Genomic DNA, 23,124 nt, shown 5'->3' with positions numbered 1-23,124 from the left:
ACTATTACAAACTGGATGTCAAACAACAAGCTCAAACTCAATGGCAATAAAAGTGAAGTTCCTCTCATCGGATCCAAATCATCACTCTCCAAATCCCATCCCCTCAGTATTCTCATCGATATCTCTCCAATATGCTACAGCCATATATCCCATCCCGTTCATTCCGTTCCTCATCTACCACCCTGCTTTCCACCCCTTCCTTCTCACTTACCTCAATGGGTGCTCGGGCTTTTAGCTGCTCTGCACCTAGACTCTGGAACTCACTTCCACTACACATCCGCTCTCTGGACTCCATTGACACTTTCAAGTCGCAACTCAAAACATACCTTTTTAAAAAGTCTTACTTGCTATAAATACTCTGGCCCCCAACTGTTTTACTCTCTGCATTCATTTATTTAACTACACTGTATTTTCTTTGTCATTTTATATGTATTTTATATGTATTTTTTTTATTTTATCCCTATTTCTGCAGTTGTTTTTTTTACCTGTAAGGTGACCTTGGGTGTTGTGAAAGGCGCCAAAAAATAAAATGTATTATTATTATTATTATTATTATTATTATTATTATTATTACCATATCTGCCACAATAATAAGTATGTTTACCACCTTTCTTCTTGCACCATCAGAAAGGCAGTTTATTTTCTCATATTCTTTCAATATTTGGTCACCCCCTGGCTTTGAATACAGCATCTAAATGATGAAGCCTTTGAAGAAGACTCAACACTGTGGTCTTAAGAACACACAAACAAATTATTGTGTTTACAAGATTAACAACAGAGCTACATTGACTACAAATTATTACATTAAGCTATTCATTTTGAAAGAAATACAAGGCTGTAATTTCTTACCATTGGACTCTTCAGTGAAAACCTTGGAAGATACATCAAATGACTTCATAAGTTCATCAAATATGTCTGAATCCACTTCCACTCCTGGAGAATCCAAAATTCAAAACCAAAAAATTTTAATTTTGCCAACACTAAAACAGAAAAGATAACTAAGGGTCAACATGATTTCAAGTTAAACATAAAACAACAGTGAAGGCATGAATATGACACTAAAATTACGGGACTTTGCCACTATGAATTCTTATATTTCACTGTAAACAATTCTTATTTCTGACATAAAAATACAGTTAAGTTTAGAATAAAGTTTCTGGGGCAAACTAAGATATATATAAAAATATATAAGCCAAGCTAGCACAGTGCTTGTGTAAAACATAGCATAAGTGGATAAGAAATTACTGGCAGAACAAATTAAAATATTACTTTTCTACATGTACATGCTTGTGCTTTTTGAACAGGTGTATTTACAAAGTTTTGGCTTTTTACTCGCTAAGTTTCCATTGTACTTACAGTAACGAGCGGTGTTATCATCAACCAAGTTCACCTGGTTCACGTCTGCATCGCAACCTCTCTGCTCATGGACTGTGTGTATGGAGGAGCGCAGTCTGACATTTAAGACATTTTTTCAGTGAAAAAAAAAAAGAATATTGCACACGTAACAGCAGGAGGTGGTGGTATTTTGTAGAAATGAATAATTGCACCGGACAAAAAATATATTTATATAAAGCAGTGATTTAGCAAATAATATATGCTAGACAAGGCTATGAATATACAGTACAGATCTAAAGACTAATGTGTATGTAAGAAATTATACTTATATATATACACACACACACACACACACACACAACATACAGACAATATAACAAGACAGATAACAAGATTACGGTCATTATAACTTACCACAGCAGTAAGAAAAAATGGGGACCAATTAAATACTAAATATTAAATATTAAAATAAATATTAAATACATTAAAAAATAGAAATGGCTTTAAGTTTCTACATCCCACTTGTTTAAGTTGCATACTGGACCAGGTTTGACTTCTAAACTATTTGTGATGTCACAAATCCTGCTCGTAGGCCCCTGCCTCTTAAAATCTTTTTCAATAAGCACAGAGAAACTTTCCACTTTCAGCAGATGAATGTGAAAGCATGTATATTCAATAATAACATTTCCTGCATATTAAAAGAAAAAAGTGGTATCTTAAACATAATTTTAAGAATACAACTAACTAACTAACTAACTAACTAACTATGGTCAGTATGGTCCGTGGTCATGCTAAATAGTTGAAGTGTTTATCATGAGGTGCTGGGCCCAAGGTAATGCCTACTTTGGGATAAATCCAACTAGTTTGGGCTTGGACTGGAATTTCAGGCCCGTGTGGACCCTCGTACAAGCTCCAAAACACAACCAAACAAAGTTTGAAATCGAGAGAGAGAGAGAGAGAGAGAGAGAGAGAGAGAGAGAGAGAGAGAGAGAGAGAGAGAGAGAGAGAGGTGTGTGTGTCAGACCTTGGGAAATGAGAGAAGATAAACTAGCTGTATGGCTGAGAGATTTGGTCAGAGAGCTGCCAGAGTTCAGCAGTGTCTCATCTCCTCTTTTCTCTGATGGAGAATCTGGAAGGAGCTCAACTCTGCTTTCCACAACTCCTCAACAGCTCCTGCAGGAAGCCAGTGCATCCTCAGACTGGAGTTATGCTCCTCTACTGTCTCTCCTTCATCTCTATACTCACTGCAGCTCTCAACCTGCTGGTCATCATCTCCATCTCCCATTTCAGGCAGAGATACACGCCTCAGCAGTGCTGTTATACTGTTATAGTTCTATTCACAAAGAAGAAGCAGCTTTAGGATAGACGATAGATGTTTTTGTATCCAGCTCTCAGATTTCCGTTTTAACTACAATTAATCTTTTTTTCAGTTATTATTATTATTATTATTATTATTATTATTGTAAACACTGTTGGTGTTAATATTCATATTGATGTTCTTTCACTCCAGGCAGCTCCACACCACCACCAACTTTGTCCTCCTCTCTCTGGCTGTCTCAGACTTTCTTGTGGGCCTCGTGGTGATGCCGGGTGAAATCATCTTAATGGAGACCTGCTGGTTCTTGGGTGACCTTATGTGCGCTGTGTATTACTTGTTAGCCCTCATCATTATCAGTGCCTCAACAGCAAGCATGGTGCTCATATCAGTTGACCGCTATGTGGCTATCTGTTACCCTCTGCATTACCCCACCAAATTCACTCTAAAGAGAGTCCGAATCTGTGTTTGTCTGTGTTGGAGCTGCTGTCTTTTTGTTAGCGTTCTCCTTCTATATGATCACCTGAAACAACCAGGCAGGTATAATTCTTGTTATGGAGAATGTGTGGTTAACATTGCAGGAGATGTGGACCTTGTTTTAAGTTTTATTATTCCCATATCTATCATCATAACTTTGTATTTGAGAGTGTTTGTGGTGGCCGTCTCTCAAGCTCGGTCCATGCGCTCCCACATCGCAGCCGTCACACTCAGGTCTTCACAGACTGTAACTGCTAAGAGGTCTGAGCTGAAAGCAGCCAGGACGCTTGGTATTGTTGTGGCTGTGTTTCTCTTATGTTACTGTCCATATTACTGTGTGTCTCTCACAGGGGGGGAAATATTGATAGGCTCTACAACTGAGGCCTTTATCGCTTTTCTTGTGTATTTTAACTCCTGTCTAAACCCTGTGATCTATGCCTTTTTCTACTCCTGGTTTAGAAAAACTGTTAGAATCATTGTTACACTTCAGGTAATGCAGCCTGGCTCCTGTGAGGCCAACATACTGTAGAGAGACAAAGACTTATACATGGATTAAGTCTGTAGTGACAAAATAATCTCAACTGAAGGTCACTTACTAGCTTTTTCGGGGATTCCAACATGAGCAAATAGTATGCTGAAGACTGTGAGATGTGCTAGAAGGCCCATAAAAAGTGGTAGACCTTTTTGTTCCTGACTGTAACTTTAATGTTTAAGTAATGCTGTTCTTGTGTTGTATGTGTAATAATGTTTAATGCATCCATGTATTAAATATTCTATCTGTATTCTATCAGAGTTTCTTTTATGTCCTGTTGGTGACACATTTCTTAGGCTTAGCTTCACTCCATCACTGCAGCATTCATGTCTTTGTACTTATATCAGCATATACATTGAAATATAGCAATATACAACTGAAGACAATGGTGTTCTTTCCTCATGATCTTCAAGCTGTCTTCACAAGACGAATGAGAAAAAATATTTATGTATTTTGGTAATATAGACTGGTCCTCAGCTATGTTTATTTATTTTATGTGAGGTTATTTTAAACTTAAAGTTATCTGCCTCAGATTTAATAAAAGAAAGAAAATCAAAGTATGTGTCGAACTATGGCTCAGAAATTTAGGTCTGAACTTAACCCTTCTTTTTTTTTAGTTATTGTATATAATTCAAGGACTCATTCCATTTAATTTTGAATACAATGAAATAATGATGACTTATGGTGGTCCTGCAACATTTTGATTGGTCCTTCTATGCTAATATACATATATAGAATACTTTTTTTGTAAATAAAGCTTGAATCAAATTACTTGTGATCCATTTTGTGAACTCTGGTTTATGCATTAAACCTCTCTGTCTATGCACTGCTGCCATCTTCTGGTGAGAAGCAGATGTTGGATGACAAGAATAAGAGGCTGATAATCTTTTAGTGCCCGTCTGTGGAACTGCTTGCGTTCATAGACCTAGAATTAATAATAATAATAATAATAATAATAATAATAATAATAATAATAATAACAATAATGAATAATGGCATTCATTTTTATGAAATGTTTTTAGTGGATCACTGTGTCCCTGCTTCAGGAAGAGGTAGATTAATTATTAGACTGTGGTACAGATGATGCTATTAATACCATCACACCTGGAAGACCCTAAAGCTTAGGAACGCTTACTGTTCATTGATTTTAGCTCGGCATTGAATACATAATAAAATGGTATTTTTCTGGTACCATACTCAGCAGGTCAGAGTCAACAGTGCCCCCTCAGAGCCCAAACTAATCAGCACTGGTGCCCCTCAGTGCTGTGTCAGCTCCCCGGTCCTCTTTACACTATACACAAATGAATATAGGAGAACACACCCTGAGAACTTTATTATTAAGTTCTCAGACAATACAGCCATCCTGGGAAAATAGTCTGAAATAGAGAGTTATTCATGCAGCGCTGCCATACTAACCATCTTGTCTTGAATGTGAAAAGGACTGAGCAGATGGTTTCTGATCCTTTGAAACTAGGGGTTGAAAATACTTTAAAACAATACAACAATACCATAATACATTATAATATTATACAATTATGAGCAGTCTATTATCAGACAGGCACAGAAAACAGTTTCTGATCCAACCCAGAGTTCCAGTTTCTACCCTGTGTAGGATGTTGGTCATGAGGGTTGTGCAGTATGTCGTGTGTGTGTGTGTGTGTGTGTGTGTGTGGAGACTGTCAATGGGAAGCTGTGTGTTGCTGCTTTTTGTTTGTTTTTGTTTTTTTTCTTTTAATTGTTACGGGTTACGTTGACTTTAAAGACCCTTCTCCTTTCTCTAATGAAGTATCCATAACATGTCCGCTGCTGTGATGGTCTTTCTCTGTGTTAGGTGACAGAGCTCCTTATTTTGACATTAGCTAGACAATGTCGGCGTTTGATTGATTGATGTTTTTAATCAAAGTCTGCCAACTTCACCTGGCTTCCTTCCGGTAGACTTCGGTAAGGTTGCAATACCATGTTTGACCACACCGCCTGGCTGACGTTTACCAGCTGTAACAACCCAGAGGGGCGCTGTTTCTCTCATTTGAAGAAAGGAGCGTTTAAAGGATCAATAAAAAATAGCAATAACAAAGTATTATAATAAGAAAGTATTAGTTTTTAATTTCACGGCCCAACTTACACAGATGATAGTATCTTTTACAGCACAGTTTTCTACGTGACAGGAATCATACAGGTATTTTGAAATAATTATGTCAGTATATAGAAAGACAGAATAAGACAAATTTGTCCACATTAATGAAGAAATGGCTCTCAAAATAAGTGGATGGTTATTGGAAGCAAGTTTAAATCATCTGAAACAACTAGCTGAGTTTATTTTTTTAGAAAGAAGAAAATTAGATTGGAAAGTTTTAGTTATAATATTTTTTTTCTTTTTAATTTGGTTGGAAATGACTAAAAATGTATCCAAAATAGTACTTTCCGTCAATACATTTGGGTAGGACTGTCCTTGAAACCTGCTTCTACAAAACATTACGGGTACAGCACAGCTGGATATGGGACTAAAATAAATTTGTACTCGATCAAAACAGCTGGGACCAATGATGTGGGACATGTTGCACAAATGGAAAATTGCAGTCAAAGATTTCTCAAGAACTCAGACAAAGAGATTAGTATAGTTTCAATGGTAGTTTAATTTTAACATTCAACATAAGTATCAATTATCATCACTCACATACTGTAGTCATGTTATTTAAACCTTGAAAATGGAAATTACTGACTTATTAGTTATTTTTATTGTCAATAATCAATGACTAAGGTGTTCAATTCTGTTCACAATGAAGAACTAAACCTTTGATCAAGAAATGAGGGGATGACTAGAGAGGAAAGAGGGCAACAGATAAAAGATGAAGTTTTGTGAAAACAGGAATGGGAGAGATTGAGAAAAAAGAAGAGGGAAGAGATGGTGAAAATGAATGGCTGCAGAAAATAAAGGAGATATCTTGGACAAAGACAAGAGTGGGGGAGGGGAAAGGTATGAAGAACACAAGGATAATACTGATATGTCTCAAACCTGCTGTAAATAAACTGAAATAGTGTGATAATACTTTGCACCTGTTGTAAACAAAGCAACAATATATAAAGTTAACAATACAGTAGTAGTTACATTATAGTCTTTTGTTATACTTTTAATCATGTTAGTCATCTATGGAAAGTTTTTCTCAGCTGTGTTGTGCTACCTTGGTTCAAATCCTATTCTTTCACATGACAAAGTTACAGAAGCTACTTTGACGCAGCAGTCCTTAATGTGGAGGTTTGCTGTGATCAGACTCGAGCACTCTGTCTTTTGGTATATAACTGCAAGCACCTTTTTCAAACCTCCACCTCACGCTGTCAATGTGGAAATTTAAACCATTAACAAATCATGAAAAAGCTCCACCTTAAACTTCAAAGTACATGCTCCATGGAAATATGTGTCTTTCCATATGCACCTGCATATGCAACGATCAGACCTGCATTATACATTGTTATATAACACACTGAATACATCACACATTAACACTGTAAGAGGAAGAAAAAGGTTCTTGTTGATGCTGCAATTTCACATTTACATGAGGCTATGGATATATGCTTTCTACAACACATAGTTCATACCAAGAGGGCTGTGGCGTGATTAAGGCTTCTTTCTTTTAGCTTTTTATTTCAACACATTTCACAGGGTCTGCCCACACAACCTGATTAGGAGAGAGGGGTGTTTATATAATGCAAGCATCAGTCCCTTTGGGAACTAAGGAAGGCCACCACAGAATTTTTGATTGTGTTGTCATGGAGACAGGTGTCAACCGTCACATGTGACACAACAACGTCTTTATCCAAAATGAACAAACATTCAGTAGCAGCCGTTGACAACATTACAGCAACATTTTTGACTTTTGAAGTACACCAAGGCACTTGAACTTAAATTAATTTCAGTCAGTAATTTCTGACTCATCCGTTAAGGCAAAATGCAGTTGGCTTTGGCATAATGGTTTTATTCAAAATGGCTTCCCTGCCCAGTCAGAAAATTAAGTCATGTCGAGCAGCCACTTAAAGAACTTAAACCAGCTGTTTTTAATCCAGCGGTTTAACATCTCACCTAGCTGCAGTGATGTAAAAGTGCACCCCAGGGTGTGTCAGTACACTGTGACATCACTGTTTGGGGTTGTTACAGGTGCAACAGAGCATTCTTATGACCACAACCAACTACACCCAGCAGTGATGCACGGTAGAAACATACAACCACAGAGGGCAGTGAAACACTGTTTTTCAGCCTGGCATTAAGTTACTTGTTAGGTGAATATGTGATTTGATTAAAATGGTTTCCTGTTTCCACCTGAACTAACACCATAAGCTCTCATGACGCATCTGGGGTTGCCTTGGTATCTGTTTTCTAATTTTAAATGTCAGCAGCTAATAGGTATAGACTCAGCATGAAACTGAATTTACAGTAAGATTTCCCTATTGCTGTATTTGAATGGGAATTCCTGATTTATGATGTCTTATTCTTAACGAACATTATATGTCTATCAGATTTTCATGTCAATCCTCATGTGGCTCCAAGTCTGGTGTGCAACAGGAAACTGAAGAATAACACAATATTAGAACAAACTGTTAAATCATCTCTGTGGAAAGAGTCTTTTATGTTTTCTCAAAGAACTCACATGTGAGAAAGATGTCCATTATATAGTGAAGCAGGTTAGCTAGGCACATACAGTTCCCTTTTCTCTCCAAGAGAGAGGGCAACAAACGACTGATAACTTTTCCTTGTTGTGGAATCAAGGGAGCTCTTCTCTCTCAGCCCTCCTCTCTCAGTGTCCAAAGCCTCCCACCCACACATCAGCACTCACATTAACATCATGCAAATACAATTGGAAAATATAAAATTCATTGGGTTAGGGTATATATTTATATAGATTTATACATACATATAAATTCATATACTTTTAAGGAATGTTAATCTATTTTGCTGTGTATTTTTTCTCCTTACAAGGTACAAAATAACTTTTCATACTATGTAACACAATATATAATCAACATATTAAAAAAAACAACTTATCAGTCCTTTTATCATCTTTTAGAAAAAAAAATCCATAATAAAAATAAGTTCTATGTTTTTTCTCACTTATATCTTACAATATATTTTCTCTCTGTCAAAAAACACGCACACATGTCCCATTTTTGTTTTTGTTTGTGGTTTCTCTTGGCAGCAAATTGGCGGTCAAACTGAATGTGTAGAAAAAAAAATTAATCACATAATGGTGGTGCTCGTCAACGTGGAAAAACCTCAGAGCGACAGCCTCATTGACGTGTAGAATTCACAAAATGGCAGCGGTGGGTGTTGCAAAACAAACTAACAAACTGCGGTGCTGTTACAACGGGCACTTGGAGCAGCCACATTCCAGAGCGGTCTCCATCTCCTCGGAGTATGAGGTGCCGTCGGTGCAGCGGAAAACCACCTTCCTCTTCCTGCTCTTGGTGATGCCACAACAAACACCTGTGGGTGCTGCAGTCTGGCACGATCGGGGACAATCCATGCGGGGAATCTTGCTGGTGGACGTGCATGTTCTCATCGGGTGGTGACGCTTCAGCTGCTCCCTCACCATCTCTCCTTGACATGTAACTTCTGGACATTAATGGAGAAAGAACATACACATGTTATATGCCTTGTTTGACAAATCTTGAGATAATTTTCTCTTGATTTCCATCTCCTCTTCTGATAGTTTCCATTTTACCTGTGTCACAGGTAGGTCCAGTGTATCCTGGCTGACAGTGGCAGGTGGGCTCTCCTCCCTCTGACACACGACACTCCCCGTGTCCGCAGCGCTGACCCCTGCAAGCCGGAGGGTCCTGCCGTCGATCACAGTACTGACCCTGGTAGCCTTCACTGCACTTGCAACTGTAGGACTGACCCTTCGGCACACACAGACCATGAGCGCACCTGGAATGAGAAAAAGGAAAGAGGATAGACAGGTTTGATGAGATGGGTATGTTGTGTAATTTACTAGTGATTGCTTTAAGACAGTTTTCTGTACTGATAGTAACGAGCTCAACCAGGGACACAGTGCTTCTATGCGGATGATCAAAGGTTTTGGACATAGGGTTAAGACAACTGCTTAAATATCTACACTGTTTTTCCTTATCAATATAATTTATTTGAGTGCACCCAATAAGAGCTTCCAACGTATTATAGCAGAAACATGTCAAAATGATGCTCAAGTGTGCACAGTTTTATAATAATATATGGATAATTGATTCATTATTTCATCTATATAATGGCAAAAAGTAGAAAAAGATGCTAAGTGCCCAAGATCACCCCTTAAAATGTTTTTTTTTTTTTTTTCAAAACCCAAAGATAAAGAGTGTGTGTTTGAGAAGATTTAGCCATCACGTCATTTATCTATCCTTTATCCAGCATAAATGGCTTGACTAACATAATTATTAATTAACATAATTGGTGATGATTAATTTTCAGGGGATCACTGTTGTGAGAAGCAACACTGGCATAGTTGCTGATGGATAGAAGTATTCAAAGACTTCAAAGAGTGTAAATGCAGCAGCAGCGTTACAATCGCACATTTCGGCCCAGTCTCTGCTGTCTCGGCTTACCTGTTGTTCTGACAGGGGCTCGGTGCCGTCGTCTGGTCACACAGGGCGCCGCTTCGTCCTGGAGGACAATCGCACGTCACCCCCGTCTCTCCTCCCGCCCTGCACGCACCCTGGGCACACACACTGCAGGAATGACACCCTGCAAGAATGGCATCACCCTGGTGACAGAAAAAAAAAGGGAGAAAATACTCAGGAGAAGCTGCATCAATACAAGAGCAGAAGGGTGTAACCTGACAAACATAGTGATATTGCATGAATGCTACGGCCTTCATCAACACTGGAAGTCCGGTGTAAATATAGCTTAAAAATCGAGACACGACATGTGGTCTTTTCTACAGCTGCCACCAGCATGGGTTTGTCTCAGATTTTTTATCAGATCAGTCAAAATGTTTTCTGCTGTTGCCTATATTATGAAAATGTAGTGCTTGATGCCGATTTTTGCAAAAAAAAAAAAAAATATTCCCCACGCAATTACCTTGCCCTGGACCCCTTGTGTTTGTGTTCCACCTGCGGCTCGGTAACTCAGGTCTTGAGGCTCCCCATTGATTCGGACGTTGTGGATGCAGCCATTAAAAGCCTGAGGGGAACGTTCAGGGCCGGGTCGTAGACCTGAGGCCACCACCTGAGATGGTACGCCTGCAAAATCGAGGAGAAGAAGACAGGAAGTTGCGGGAAAAGAAGAAGGAGAAGAAAGGAATATGAGAGTTGAGAAAAGGATGGAATGAGGGAAAAAACAAATTGAAAGGTTTGATTACTGTTCACACATCTCATGTTTCGTTCTCGTTTGATTCCTATACAATGTTCCAGCAGGAATACAACATCATATTGTAGCTCCCACTATTGCACAATAACGTTATGTTTCTTTCTAGCGCTTGAGAAAAAAAGGCTGACTGTTGTCTTGATCCTTTTTCTGAGGAAAAGTTGAACAAAAACAGTTGTCGATCTCCTCACCACATCCCTTGCTGGGATTTGTGCGTGTGTATTTGCATGTTATGGCTGACTGTATTTGTATGTACCCATGCATGGAAAACATGTAATCACAACCACAAAAAGGAAGTAAAGGGCCGGCAAAATCAGCATTTGCGTGTTCAGAACATGTGTCTATAAATGCGTATACATTTATGTGTGTAAATGCGTATGTGTACCTCCTATGTAAAGTTGGGTGTTGTGGTCAACGGAGGGCTGGCGTGCTAGCTTGCCGAGACTCTTGGGGGCACCGTTATCCACCACCAGGCTCAGTGAACGGTTCTGAATCAACAGCTCAACCGCGTGGAAAAGCCCGTCATTCACCGACTCCACACTGCAACAAACACACACACAAAAAAAAGGAAGGAGATTTTCAGTATGGTTCCTATTATGATAAATTACTGTTGAATTCTACACCAGACAGGGGAATTAGGGAGGAAAAAACATGATAGAGCAAATTGGAAATGCTAGACACAAAACAGACTCCAAACATTTTCAACTCAAACATTTTTTTTCTTTGTTTTGTTGTGTTTGCAAATCGACCAAACCAAATGAAAAAGAAATTAGGGAAATCTGTGTTGAAATGTTGTTCTCAGACATAGAACAGACTGATTACATCCTCAATGCAGTGTTCTTTTGGATGGGGATTAAATGTGCCCTTGATCTAGGCCATAGTTTCCTAAGATGGGGGTTGAGGCCCACAATGGGTCCCCTAGCAGCACACAGAGCAGCTTATGATGGGCTGGAGCCTTGGGGCGAGACTAAATTTATACAATTTAATGGCCAGACTAAACCAGTTTAGACCCTTGTGTGAAAGAAAGAGGCTCTCTTACTAGAGCTCTGATCGTTTTTTTAGAAAATAAATGTTTCCACTGAAGAGGAGACTGCAGTGAACCGGGATCATGACCTTTTGCACCATGTCTGACCCTGGGAAGAAAGTGTGTGTGTCTTTGTGTGTGAATGTGTGTGTCTGAGATTCCCCACTAAATGGTTTTTGCTGGAGGGGAGACAGACAGCTATAGAGACAGTGGTTTGGCACGGCCGAAAGAGGGAGAGAGAGCGAGAGTGAGAGACAGAGCGGGAAAGCGAGGTGGATGGCGGGGTGGTAAAGTTGACTGTGCCTCCGTTCACCCAAGTTCTTCCTCCCCTGAACCCGGAGAAAACGAGCAGAAACATCAAAAACACAAAAGAACAAGTGAAGCCACTCTTTCCGTTGGTGGTCTGCTTTGTACTCACACAGATCCCAACAAGACAATACATCCCTTTGTATGCAGCCGTTCACTGGCTAACTAGCTAAGGAGCCTCAAGTCAGGTTTGATTGACAGCTGTTTATAGAGTGTTCAGATTACAGTGATGTTACATTAACAGCCAATGGAGCAGGGTTGTGAGTTCTGGAGGCGGGCCAGCGTGACTTTCATAGAAAATGCTGACCATACAAAGGGAGAAAAACAGGGAACAGAGCAGATGTGGTAGAAGCAGAGAAAGGAGAAGAGATAATAATGATTAAATAGATGGAGAAATGGTTTATGGAAGCAGAAGCAGAACAATAAAAGGATGGAGATGGATCAAAAAGAAATGAAAATAATGAGGAACAGGGAAGAGGAGGAACTGAACATGAAAGAATAGATACACAGAAATGTTCTTCCCAGCTGTTAATAGTGATACATTACAACTGTGCATATAAACCTATTAAGGCTTTGTACTTTTTCATGATACATGACTTTACATGTACAGCAGAAATAGTGGTTATTACAAAGAACATGAACATAGGCAACATAACAAAGCCGTGTATGCAATCAACAATGGCCAAAACAATTGTACTGTTCCTCTGGACATCAATCTCGTCCAGCATTTAGCTGGCGGTTTGTAAAATACTACTTCAGTGTACTCCCAACACAGACACATACATGGTTTCCATTAGCAGCCTTGTAATTTAATAATGATCTCAAGCAGGCCTGCTGCAACCAAGCAAAATGATGGTCTGCTAGCCTGAAAGATTAGCTCACTATCTCACTCCACTCTCCTCCTATCTTCACTTTGTATTCCCCCTCTCGCTTTGCTTTTTCGCCTTTTTATGCATCTCCCAATCCTTATCTTCTTTTCTTTTTTTCCCCACTTTTTACCGCCCGATTTCTCCTGGTATCATCTCTTCTCCTCTTTTTGCTCTCCTCTGCCCTATCCGATCCCTAACAACAATCATCTCTACACCTTTTACTCTTCTAAAGCTTCTCCGCTTTCATTTTGGAAGCATTTCATCCCCTTTTAAATTTGTTCAAGTGTCCGGAGTGTTAAATCAAACAAGCAGCGCACACAGCTGAAGACATTCTCAATCGGATTTTTTTAACCTCACATACCTAGGCTGGCACATAGTGCACACAGATAGACACACACACACACACACACACACACACACACACACACACACACACACACACACACTCTGAGCTGTGAACATGCTGTGACACCAAAGCTCCACCGGGTGGCAGTGGAAGACTACTGGTCAGTTCTTCCATGTCCGATCAGATGCCTAATCTGCAGGGGATTGTGTGTATGTGTGTGTGTGTGTTTGTGTGTGTGTGCGTTAAATGTTTGCCAATATCAGGCTTCAATACATATCTTATCTTGTTTTTAAGTATATATGTTTGTAGATGCTGTGCAAGGAGCATTTCTACTTTTTTTAATCGATACATATCTGTATCTGTGTGTGTTTGTGTGTATGAGTGCATACTTAAGTGTGTATTTCAGGTTCTTTGAAGATGGCCGTGTTGGCCCTGTGTATCAGTTATAACCAGCCCATTATGGAATTCAATAAAAACAAACACACAGCCGTAGCAGATTTCAACCGCCTCTCCCTCTTACTCTCATTGTGTTTGCCAAACCCACAAGGGACGTCAATTTCCTGTCAGTCCAGAATCAAATCACCCAGAAGGCGCATATACACACACACACACACACACACACACACACACACACACACACAAATAAACTTGACTAAAAAAGAACTTCCTAAAAACCAAAAACTGGCTTTTTTATATAACTTTTATACAAACCCAGAAGTAATTACAGGTCATTGACTTTATCGCAAACTGAAAAAAAAGAAATATTTGGATTAGAAACAACCGCGCAGATCCACTTACACTGTTAAATCTAATTAGGCACCGCTATCATTTACTTACAATGTTTCTAAACCTCATTTGCGCTGTGAGTGCGTAAGTGCATGCGTTGAGTGTATGTAACCCTTATGTGTTTGTGAATGTGCGTGTATTTGTTAATATATACTTATGTGTTCATGCAAGTGCGTGTTTGTCTGTATGTGTGTACATGCAATCTGCCATATGTATTTGCTTGTTTGTGAGTGTGCATGTAAGTGTATGGGTTTCTGTGAATGTGTGTGTGTTTAGCAGCCCAATCTGATTAAAATGATGTTCAGCAGACAGGCATCCCAGTCCCATATTGCCGTGGTAACCTCAATTAGTCATTGCTGAGACGGCAGCTGCTCAACGGAGAGCTCCTTCGCTGTTTTCTTTCTCTCTTTTTTCAGCTTTCATTAAACCAGGCTGGCCAGTTCAGAAGGAATTTGTACTTTTCAGGAGTGGATTGGAAGAGTTTTGATGTTGAGTTTCAGGAATGAGCACTCGTAGTTTCAGCTATAAGGTTTCAGTTGAATTGCCGCTGAGCGTTTTAAACCTATAATGTTCAAGGATTGTCTGATTGTTTATTTTAACCACAGCCCTGTGGTTTCTCCGAGCCAGATCCAGGTCAGACATTCAGTCACTAAACTAATTTTGTAAGATTTGTATTTGAGTAGAAACTGCATGTAGAAGTTATATGATTGTGACAGTCTGAGTATGAATGAATATACATATCGTGGCTACAACCTTTTTACGCAACCATAATGTTCTGCTTATTTTACATGCCAAACATCATGTTATACATGTTATGATGGACATGTGTTGATTCAATTTGATATCATTACATTAAATGGTGTACCTAATGACTCCTGAATATCTTTCGACCTATAACATGGTCTTTTGGCTAGGTCTCTCCTCTGAAATACAACATGTTTGCACTGTTAACTTTAAATGACTCATTTGAGGGTATGTACTGTAGAATTTAAAATGGATGTAGTCATCGTGACGTCACCCATAGGCTTCTGAAGAGGCGCTGTGAAACTCAGTGTGGTCGGCTCTTGCCATCGATATCTTGGCAGTTCTGGGCTGGTCTTACTGCACCCACCTGTCACTCAAAGCATCCATTTCCATAAATATGCAAAACTTTAAGCCTTAATACAATTTAAACAAGTTAGTTATATAAAAATTAAGTTGTCATGAAGAGGAAATTAGCTATAGAGAACAAAACTGTTTTTTGTACCAGGCTGTAAACATGCTGTTTATTTTTGCTGTAAAGTTTAATACTGGGGGCTTATGGAGGATTTTTCTTACTTTAGGACTGGCTTCATTTGCCAGCCATGGAAGTTGCCGCTTGGTAGAGATTCGCAACATCCGTCAGATCCCAAATCCTTAAGTATGGGCATCTCAACAAACCAGGATCATGTCTAGTCAGGTTTTTCTCATCGCCACACAATCCCTCACTGGCTTCCCACCCACTCAAACTGCCAACTGTGTTGTATGGAAGCCATGGTTTGAACCCTGCGATGGTGCTTGGTTTCAAAGTTTTTAATCTATAAAATCCGTCTTTAAGTAATATGACCATAAGTTAGTCTGGTTTCTTTTGAAATATATTGCCACAACTGGCACAAAATAAAAACAATACAAAACTGGTATTATTTCTGTTTAATATTCACAATGAATTGGTGAAGCATTTTTTAAGTATTCATTGTTTACTTTGTACAGTAGTTATAGTACCTGTCCTTCCTGCTTTACCTATTCTTTCCAGCAACCATTCCTCCCTTTCCTTCTCTGCTTCCCTTTTCATCTTCCTCTATCCAACCATCCATCATCATCCCTTTTCATCCTATGTCTGTCTTTTCTTTGTCTCCTTTCTGTCCACTCATCCATCCATCACTTACACTGCCTCTATCTTTCTTTATCCTCTTTCCCTCCTCTCATGTACACATTCATCCCTGCATCCTTCCCTCTGCTGCTCGCTGATGAATAACAGTAGATGTGCTCTCTTTGACCCGATGGGAGATTAGTGTGGCATTAGTAAAGGGCAGAACATTAATACATAACACACACACACACACACACACACACACACACACACACACACACACACACACTCTCTCTCTCTCCTACACACACACACACACACACACACACACACACACACACACACATATGTTCATTTAACACTGGGCATGCATAACCACTTTCATCTGTTGCTAATGAGGGCACAGTGAAGGACTTTCTGCCACCCTCTCTCTCCCCTCTTTTTTTCTCTACAAATCCAAAGCTCACATATTTGTGTGCATCTCTTGTTTGTTTTTTATTTTCATTATCATTCCCTTTGCATCTTCCTGTCCACCCTGCTGAGATTCCTCCATCAACTTCCTCTCCCTCTCTTTTCTTCGCTCTCTATTTTCTAACTCTCCCTGTTTTATTGTGGGTTGTTGATGTCATCTGGGCAGGTGTGCATAGTGTATGCCAATGCATAATTTAGCTTTGTATCATGTCTGCTTGTTGGTGTGGTTTCCTGTTCAGCTCCTCTTTGTCCTGCTCCACCCTGCTCTTTTGTAGTGCAAAATTAACTTAATCTCTTACACAAAGATCCAACTATGGACAAATCTGTATCTTATAGCTAAAACTGAGGTGACTCATTAATTTACCATTTTACAAGCACCAATTTTACATTGTCTGTGTCTTGTGTGTCTTGGTCTGGTTACACAACTGCAAAATTTCAGCTTGTTGTCAAAAACTGGCTTGAACATAATGCCCTTCCTGGCTCTCTGGTTGCTACAGAAGATAACCAACCCAGGGATCACTCAGAAACATCCCAGGGACTGGCACCCGTCCCTGGCCCTCAGTTGTACAACCGCAATAACTACATGGACAGTGCCATGTTCAGGGTCTGCCAGAATTGCTGTGCTCAGATTGTGGTGGTTAAATAGTTACGCCATTCTGGACAGTATCAGTTGAGTGGTGGCAGGACGTTCTGCTGTGCCTGCCTGGCCATGCGGTTTGAGTCAGTTTACAATGTATTTCCAAATTAGGTCAGATAAGATAGGCCGTTTGCAGTGCTCAGACTCATGCAATCAAAAGATGGCACATACAAAGGAATACATCGAAGCTTGTGGTAAAATGAGACCCAGGATTGGAGCTGGGCCTCGTCTCCTTCCAGACTGCTAATGCTAAACATAACATAGAGACAGTGTTTACTTAGGGCTCAGCATTGTGAATTTGATTCTATGGATTTCTTTTTCTTTCTCTCGCTTTCAATCTTTCATTTTTTTCGTTGCCATTCTAGTGGACTTTGTGTTCCCTCTTTGGCTCCCCTGTCTCTAGTTGTGTCTTCCAGCTTAACGCTTACTATATCTCTCATGCTACTGTACACTTTCTTTGTCCCGCCCTGTCTCTCCTTTACACTTTCTTTTTCTGATTTCCTCAGTTTTTCATGCACTCTGTCTGTCTGTCTGTCTGTCTGTCTGTCTGTCTCCCTCCCAGGCGTGGCCCGTGTCAAGTTAACAAGAACAGACAAGGATAATTCCCTGACTCACTCTGTGGTTTACTTTTCCCCTCTGCTCTCCCCCTCTTTGACTCTATCCCTTTCTCATCCCTCACTCCTCTCCTATCCATCCTGCCGTTCAACCGTGTCTCATGGTCTTTTCATTTTGACTTCTTCTATCTATCTGTGTTATCCCGCCCTTTTTCTCCTCTGGTGGGCAACCTATTCTACCCAGTTATCTCCTCATCGCGTTGTTTGCTATTTCACACACTCCCTCCTTTCAGAATCATTCAGTCTGTCTTTCTGGCTATCTCTCTATCTATGTCCGCATCTCAACTGATCAATCTCTCTTTCTATGCATCCATACATCCCCCTGACTGTCCTCTACTCTCTCCTACTCAACCTTTTCAACCCAGTCTCCACCCCTCCCCGTCTGTGCCAGCGCCTAATTAGATTCACCCCATCTTTTCCATTCTTTCATTCAATTCTTCCTTCCTCTCTAAGCATTCCACCCTCTTCTTGCCTTTCACAATGTGTCATGCATTGTGAATGCTAGCACATATTCTGGTTAAGGTCATATTTGGGATAAGTGGTTTCTACACGTCTCACCACCCAGATTATAAACCAGTGTCATCCATGTGAAGAAACAGAATATCACCACAGAGATGGAAAGTGCACAGACTGCAAAAATCAGCAAACTAGACAGGGTGGCATGTGTTATGTCTTTCTACGCAGATGACCTCTTGGCATATATTCTCCCTGGTGAAGTGTCCTTGAGCAGGTCATGGTCTCCATCTCCGGGGCTACTACTCAACAGCTGACCCAGTGTTCTGGCCTCTCTGGAGGGGGGCTAAGGTAAACCACATACTTGCTTCAACACAGCATCACATTATTATTATAATTAAGCTGTTTGTATGCATCAGTTTATATCAAAGGTGAATGAAGACACACATTCACCAACACAATGCTACACTAAACTAAATAACCTCTACCAAGCAACTCTGAAACACTGCTGAATATGTCGCCACATTACAACACTACTTAAAGTACAATGCTCTAAAACGTGTGAATGCTGACACCATGTTCAATACACAGCATGGCAAAAAACTAGAATAAACAGACCTACTGTCCAAATTATATTTTCTAAATCCACACCGACTGCAGGGTCGACACAGACGGCTACTTGCAGCCCAAATTTTATGACTGAGGAGACTGTTGGCATCTGTGTATGCAGACAACAGACAATGCACAGTGTTGTATAAACAGTGTTTGCTGTTCACGTAAACTTGGTAGATACGTCTCAACAGCCTCAATTAGTATTTTCAGAGAAAATAAATGCGGACATGTAAACTCTAATTGCTACAAAAAAAGAAAATACTGCAGAATAAACCAAACTAAACTAGAAAAATGTACATATGCACATTTTCCTGTGGGCAGATTATTTTCTCTAAAATGATCAAACTATGAATATAAAAAAATTGAGGGTTTAACTTAATCATAACTGAAATACCTAACACAGAAACAGTTTTGCCCTTGACATAGTAAATTGTGGCTTCAATTTTCTTCTCCAACATCTACTGAAGGATTTATAATATGACGTAACGTCCTAATCCTAAAGTCAAATTTATTATGAACTGGCTGCATATTATCATTAAGAGCAGTGAGGCTACGAGTACCTCATGCTTCTCCTGTGACCTTGTCTCTATCCACAGAGACAATAGAACAGAGCAGAGCCAAAACCATAAAACCAAACGTCACATGTTAAGAAAATCGCTGATTGTAATATATAGAAAGAAGAATGGTGAGTAATTGAGAAAGCAATAAACTCTCTCTCTCATTTCTCTTTGTTACTCTCTCCATCTTCTCTCACTTCTTTCTCTCCAACATATTTCTCCCTTAATTCATTCAATTACACTAACATCTGTCTCTCCTCCCTTCCGTGATTTGCAGTTGGCATTATTACACTGACTGCTGGGATCATCCATAAGTTGGACATAAAGCATTTTCAACATCTACATAATACCTTGGTATAATTACCATAAAAAATGAGACCTTGGTCAAGATGATTGGTAGCCTCTGTCTCACACCAGTGGTATTGCTGGTGTGAGACAGAGGCTAAAGGATTTTTGTGTTTCTTTCCATGTTGGACTTAATGTTGGAAGACATTTTTCCATCCGCCTTTAACACCTGCCATTATCTTCCGCTCTGAGAAACTCTGTAAACTAAAGCTTTATTTGGACTGGCACAGCAGTGCCCACTCCCTCCCGCGTCAATAAACCAATCTCTTTTTTGACATAACGTATTAGAGTAGCGTAAATACAGTATATGATGCTTTATTCCACTGCAGCTTCCATTCATACAAGGTCTAGAGGCTGGTGGCGATCATCTTTAGCGGTGTAAGAAGATATTGATACACTTGGGTATTGTGATATTTTGTAGTGACTCTCAAAAATGCTGTATTGATTTTTGTATTAAACCCCAACCTCTAGAAAACGTAAACTGAGGGCTATGGTGTTATATTCTACAGGGATTGTGATAAATACAAATGCAGATGACACTTTTCTGGTTGCATAAAAAAGTAAACTTTGATTAGATTTTTTGTAAATAGCCTTGCTTAAGGTATTACAATGTATTGCAATATATTGAATCGTAAACCCTGTACACAGCCCTAATCATCTTATAGTGTTTTTGGTAGATATGATGTGGTAGTAAAAAAATATTGCTGATGTAGAATGCCGTACATATTATCAAGTGTTTTGTATGGTTTGCATTGCTTCCGTTAGAAGCTGAGTATCCCTCAGGACAATACATGGCATTGAATCTTGTATCATATATCCCTCCTGCTTCTCTCTCCCTCTTTCTTCGTGCCACAGACAGTGTAGACAGAGAAGCAGACAGAATCAATAGGAGCCAATCAGCACCAGCCCAAGATGGACATGGGCCCCTTTTCTCTCTCTCTCACTGTCTACTTTAACATAAAGTCAGACAATCCTTTTTTTCTGTCTTACACCTTATTATTTCTCTCTTCCCTTTCCTTTCTTTTTCTCTTCCTTTCTCTTTTCTCTCTTCTGTCGATCTTTTTCAGTCTACCCAGTCTATAAGGCATCATGTGAAGGTTCTTCCACACAGGCATAAACACACTGTATATCTGTGCTACATGCTGTACATGGTACATGCTGTGAATGTGTATTATTTTCTAAAGCTAAACGGTTTATAAATTCTTACATAATTTGTCACTGCATTACATCATGGTATAGGATGTGTATTTACTGTAACCAGGCTGGATTCTGACTTACAGTATGAATTTGAAAACTATCCTCAATGATAATGTGAAAAACCTTCTGTATAATTACTTTTGCACAAATGTTATGTTTTATGGTCATTGAATTGAATGTTCTGTAATATCTTGCATTGCATAAAAACTCTAAATGGTTTCTCCCATAAGTACCTACTGAAAACATTATCTGGATTACCATCGCTGTTACCATAGCTTACCATGGCATATCCATTCCTATGAAATTGTGGATGTTGTTGGTTATATAATATCCAAGGGCTCTCACAGACGAACCCACTGAATGAGGGCTTTTGTTTCCACTGTTTGAAGTTTTACCTAAAAAGACTTTTGGTGGGTTTCACTCAGGGACATGACTGTCTAGTTAGGATTGTAAAGGAATTTTTCTGAGTTCATGTTTGTTTATAGAGGGAAGTGCTCAGACATGGATTTGTTACTGTGTGTGTGTGTGTGTGTGTGTGTGTGTGTGTGTGTGTGTGTGTGTGTGAGAGAGAGAGAGAGAGAGAGAGAGAGAGAGAGAGAGAGAGAGAGAGAGAGAGAGAGAGAGAGAGAGAGAGAGAGAGCATTCTGGTTTCAGCACCTACTGAAAAGTCCTTAAAGTACTGTCTATAAAAACCTTGGAGCCTTTAGTTGTTGGTATGTGTATGTGTGTACTATATGTTCGTATGCTTTTTATATTCTACCCTTGCGCTACCTTGAAGCTCTGTAAGACTTTAACCTTGTAAATGTTATTCAGTACATTACCTTATTCAACAGATATAAATATGTAATTTAAAATACATGTCTATGTGAGTGAATGTGTTCACTTTTTTCAATCTTTAACCCATGTTGAACCTGAGTAGCAATTGAGTTTTTTCTGCATACACTCTATGTGTATATTGGGCTTTGTGATTTTTTAAGTGCACTTAAACTACCTTGAACTCCTGAATCATGTGAATCCAGTATGATGTAACTTTAATTTTATTGAAGAGTGCTCAAACATAAGTGAATGTGTGGGATTGTTTTAACTTTTAAAGTATGTAACCAGGTTTAAACCTGACCTTCAGCTAAATATACTATAGTATATGAATTTAGAAAATAATAATTGAATATGGATGGTAAGAAAGTGAGAGAGTACGTTTCTGTGTATGTGTGGCCTACCTATATACAGTGGTGGGTGGGTAGTTGGCGATGTCGTAGATGAGTCTTATGTGTCCCTGGTACAGCTCCAGTGCCAGGGGGTCGTGGTCCTCCTTATACAACAAAATACCATTGTCTTTATCTGTAGCCACCTGGTGAGACAGAGAATTGTCGAATAAGAAATAAATACATTTCAAGACGATGCTGATGAGTGACATTCATCAAGAAAATTGATATTTATACAGCAAACAAAGAAGCAGATTCATATAAATTAAATTAAGTTTGTTGATAATCTCAGCTGCTGTTACGCTACTGCAAACCATTCCACTTCAACACCTTCCTTCTTGCATTGCTGGTATACTTTAGCTGGTTTAGCTAAATAAGCTACTGACTGACTCTTTCACCAGTTATTTTTTTTACCATTATAACATTTTCAACTTGTTTTTAAAAGCTGGGAAATGAGGTGAAATGTTTTGGGCCCTGCTGTGTTCTTTTTCACTGTTGGCTACCTTAGTAAATCTACACCACTTTACCCTGACATTTCTCAGACCTTGCAAAGCAACCTAACTGACACTGAGCTAGTTTTTAGACTCCAGAAGTGTTGATGTATCTCTAAATCAAAGAAAAATGAAAAATAAACTTTTCAGGAGGTTTGACTTCCCCATAATCAAACGAACTGTATGAAAATGAGGAGGAAATGTTCATTTTGCCACACACGTCCCTAAACGAGGTCACTGGCGCCTCCCTCCCACACAGACATACTTGACATGTCACACTTGTTCGCGTGCTCCGCTAAGCGCTAACTAACTAGCGAGTGGAAATGGGGCCAAGGGGCCAAGCACTTAACACTCTTGGCTTCAGTGGAGCATAGCCAAGTCA

At 39.4% G+C, this 23,124-nt stretch overlaps 2 protein-coding genes across 3 annotated transcripts in view; one reads left to right on the top strand and one right to left on the bottom strand.

Annotated features, from left to right (window-relative positions):
* The first annotated feature begins 2,404 nt into the window (after positions 1 to 2,404).
* On the top strand, positions 2,405 to 3,909 carry LOC127374308 (trace amine-associated receptor 13c-like). Its single transcript, XM_051419482.1, has 2 exons — positions 2,405 to 2,625; positions 2,846 to 3,909. The coding sequence occupies exons 1-2, from the start codon at positions 2,456 to 2,458 to the stop codon at positions 3,654 to 3,656; spliced, it is 981 nt and encodes a 326-aa protein (XP_051275442.1). The 5' UTR covers positions 2,405 to 2,455; the 3' UTR covers positions 3,657 to 3,909.
* Positions 3,910 to 6,272: 2,363 nt separating this feature from the next.
* Positions 6,273 to 23,124, bottom strand: part of slit3 (slit homolog 3 (Drosophila)) — a 240,419-nt gene continuing 223,567 nt past the window's right edge. For both annotated transcript variants that reach the window (XM_051419431.1, XM_051419432.1), the window contains 6 exons: positions 22,267 to 22,397; positions 11,390 to 11,544; positions 10,720 to 10,880; positions 10,245 to 10,402; positions 9,371 to 9,576; positions 6,273 to 9,261 (listed from right to left, as the gene is read on the bottom strand). In XM_051419431.1, the coding sequence (XP_051275391.1) occupies positions 9,008 to 9,261; positions 9,371 to 9,576; positions 10,245 to 10,402; positions 10,720 to 10,880; positions 11,390 to 11,544; positions 22,267 to 22,397 (1,065 nt within the window). In that variant the 3' untranslated portion in view covers positions 6,273 to 9,007. The remainder of the gene's footprint in view (positions 9,262 to 9,370; positions 9,577 to 10,244; positions 10,403 to 10,719; positions 10,881 to 11,389; positions 11,545 to 22,266; positions 22,398 to 23,124) is intronic.

The sequence above is a fragment of the Dicentrarchus labrax genome, unplaced genomic scaffold (assembly GCF_905237075.1).
Source record: "Dicentrarchus labrax unplaced genomic scaffold, dlabrax2021, whole genome shotgun sequence".
NCBI lineage: Eukaryota > Metazoa > Chordata > Actinopteri > Moronidae > Dicentrarchus > Dicentrarchus labrax.
This window is presented reverse-complemented; position numbering and strand designations above follow the sequence as displayed.

What these genes read in the sequence shown, in the direction of transcription:
- LOC127374308 (XM_051419482.1), top strand. Translation starts at nt 2,456, where the DNA reads ATGGAGAATCTGGAAGGAGCTCAACTCTGCTTTCCACAACTCCTCAAC. An exon ending in ATCTCCATCTCCCATTTCAG is followed by an intron (nt 2,626 to 2,845) that starts GCAGAGATACAC and finishes CTTTCACTCCAG; the next exon opens with GCAGCTCCACACCACCACCA.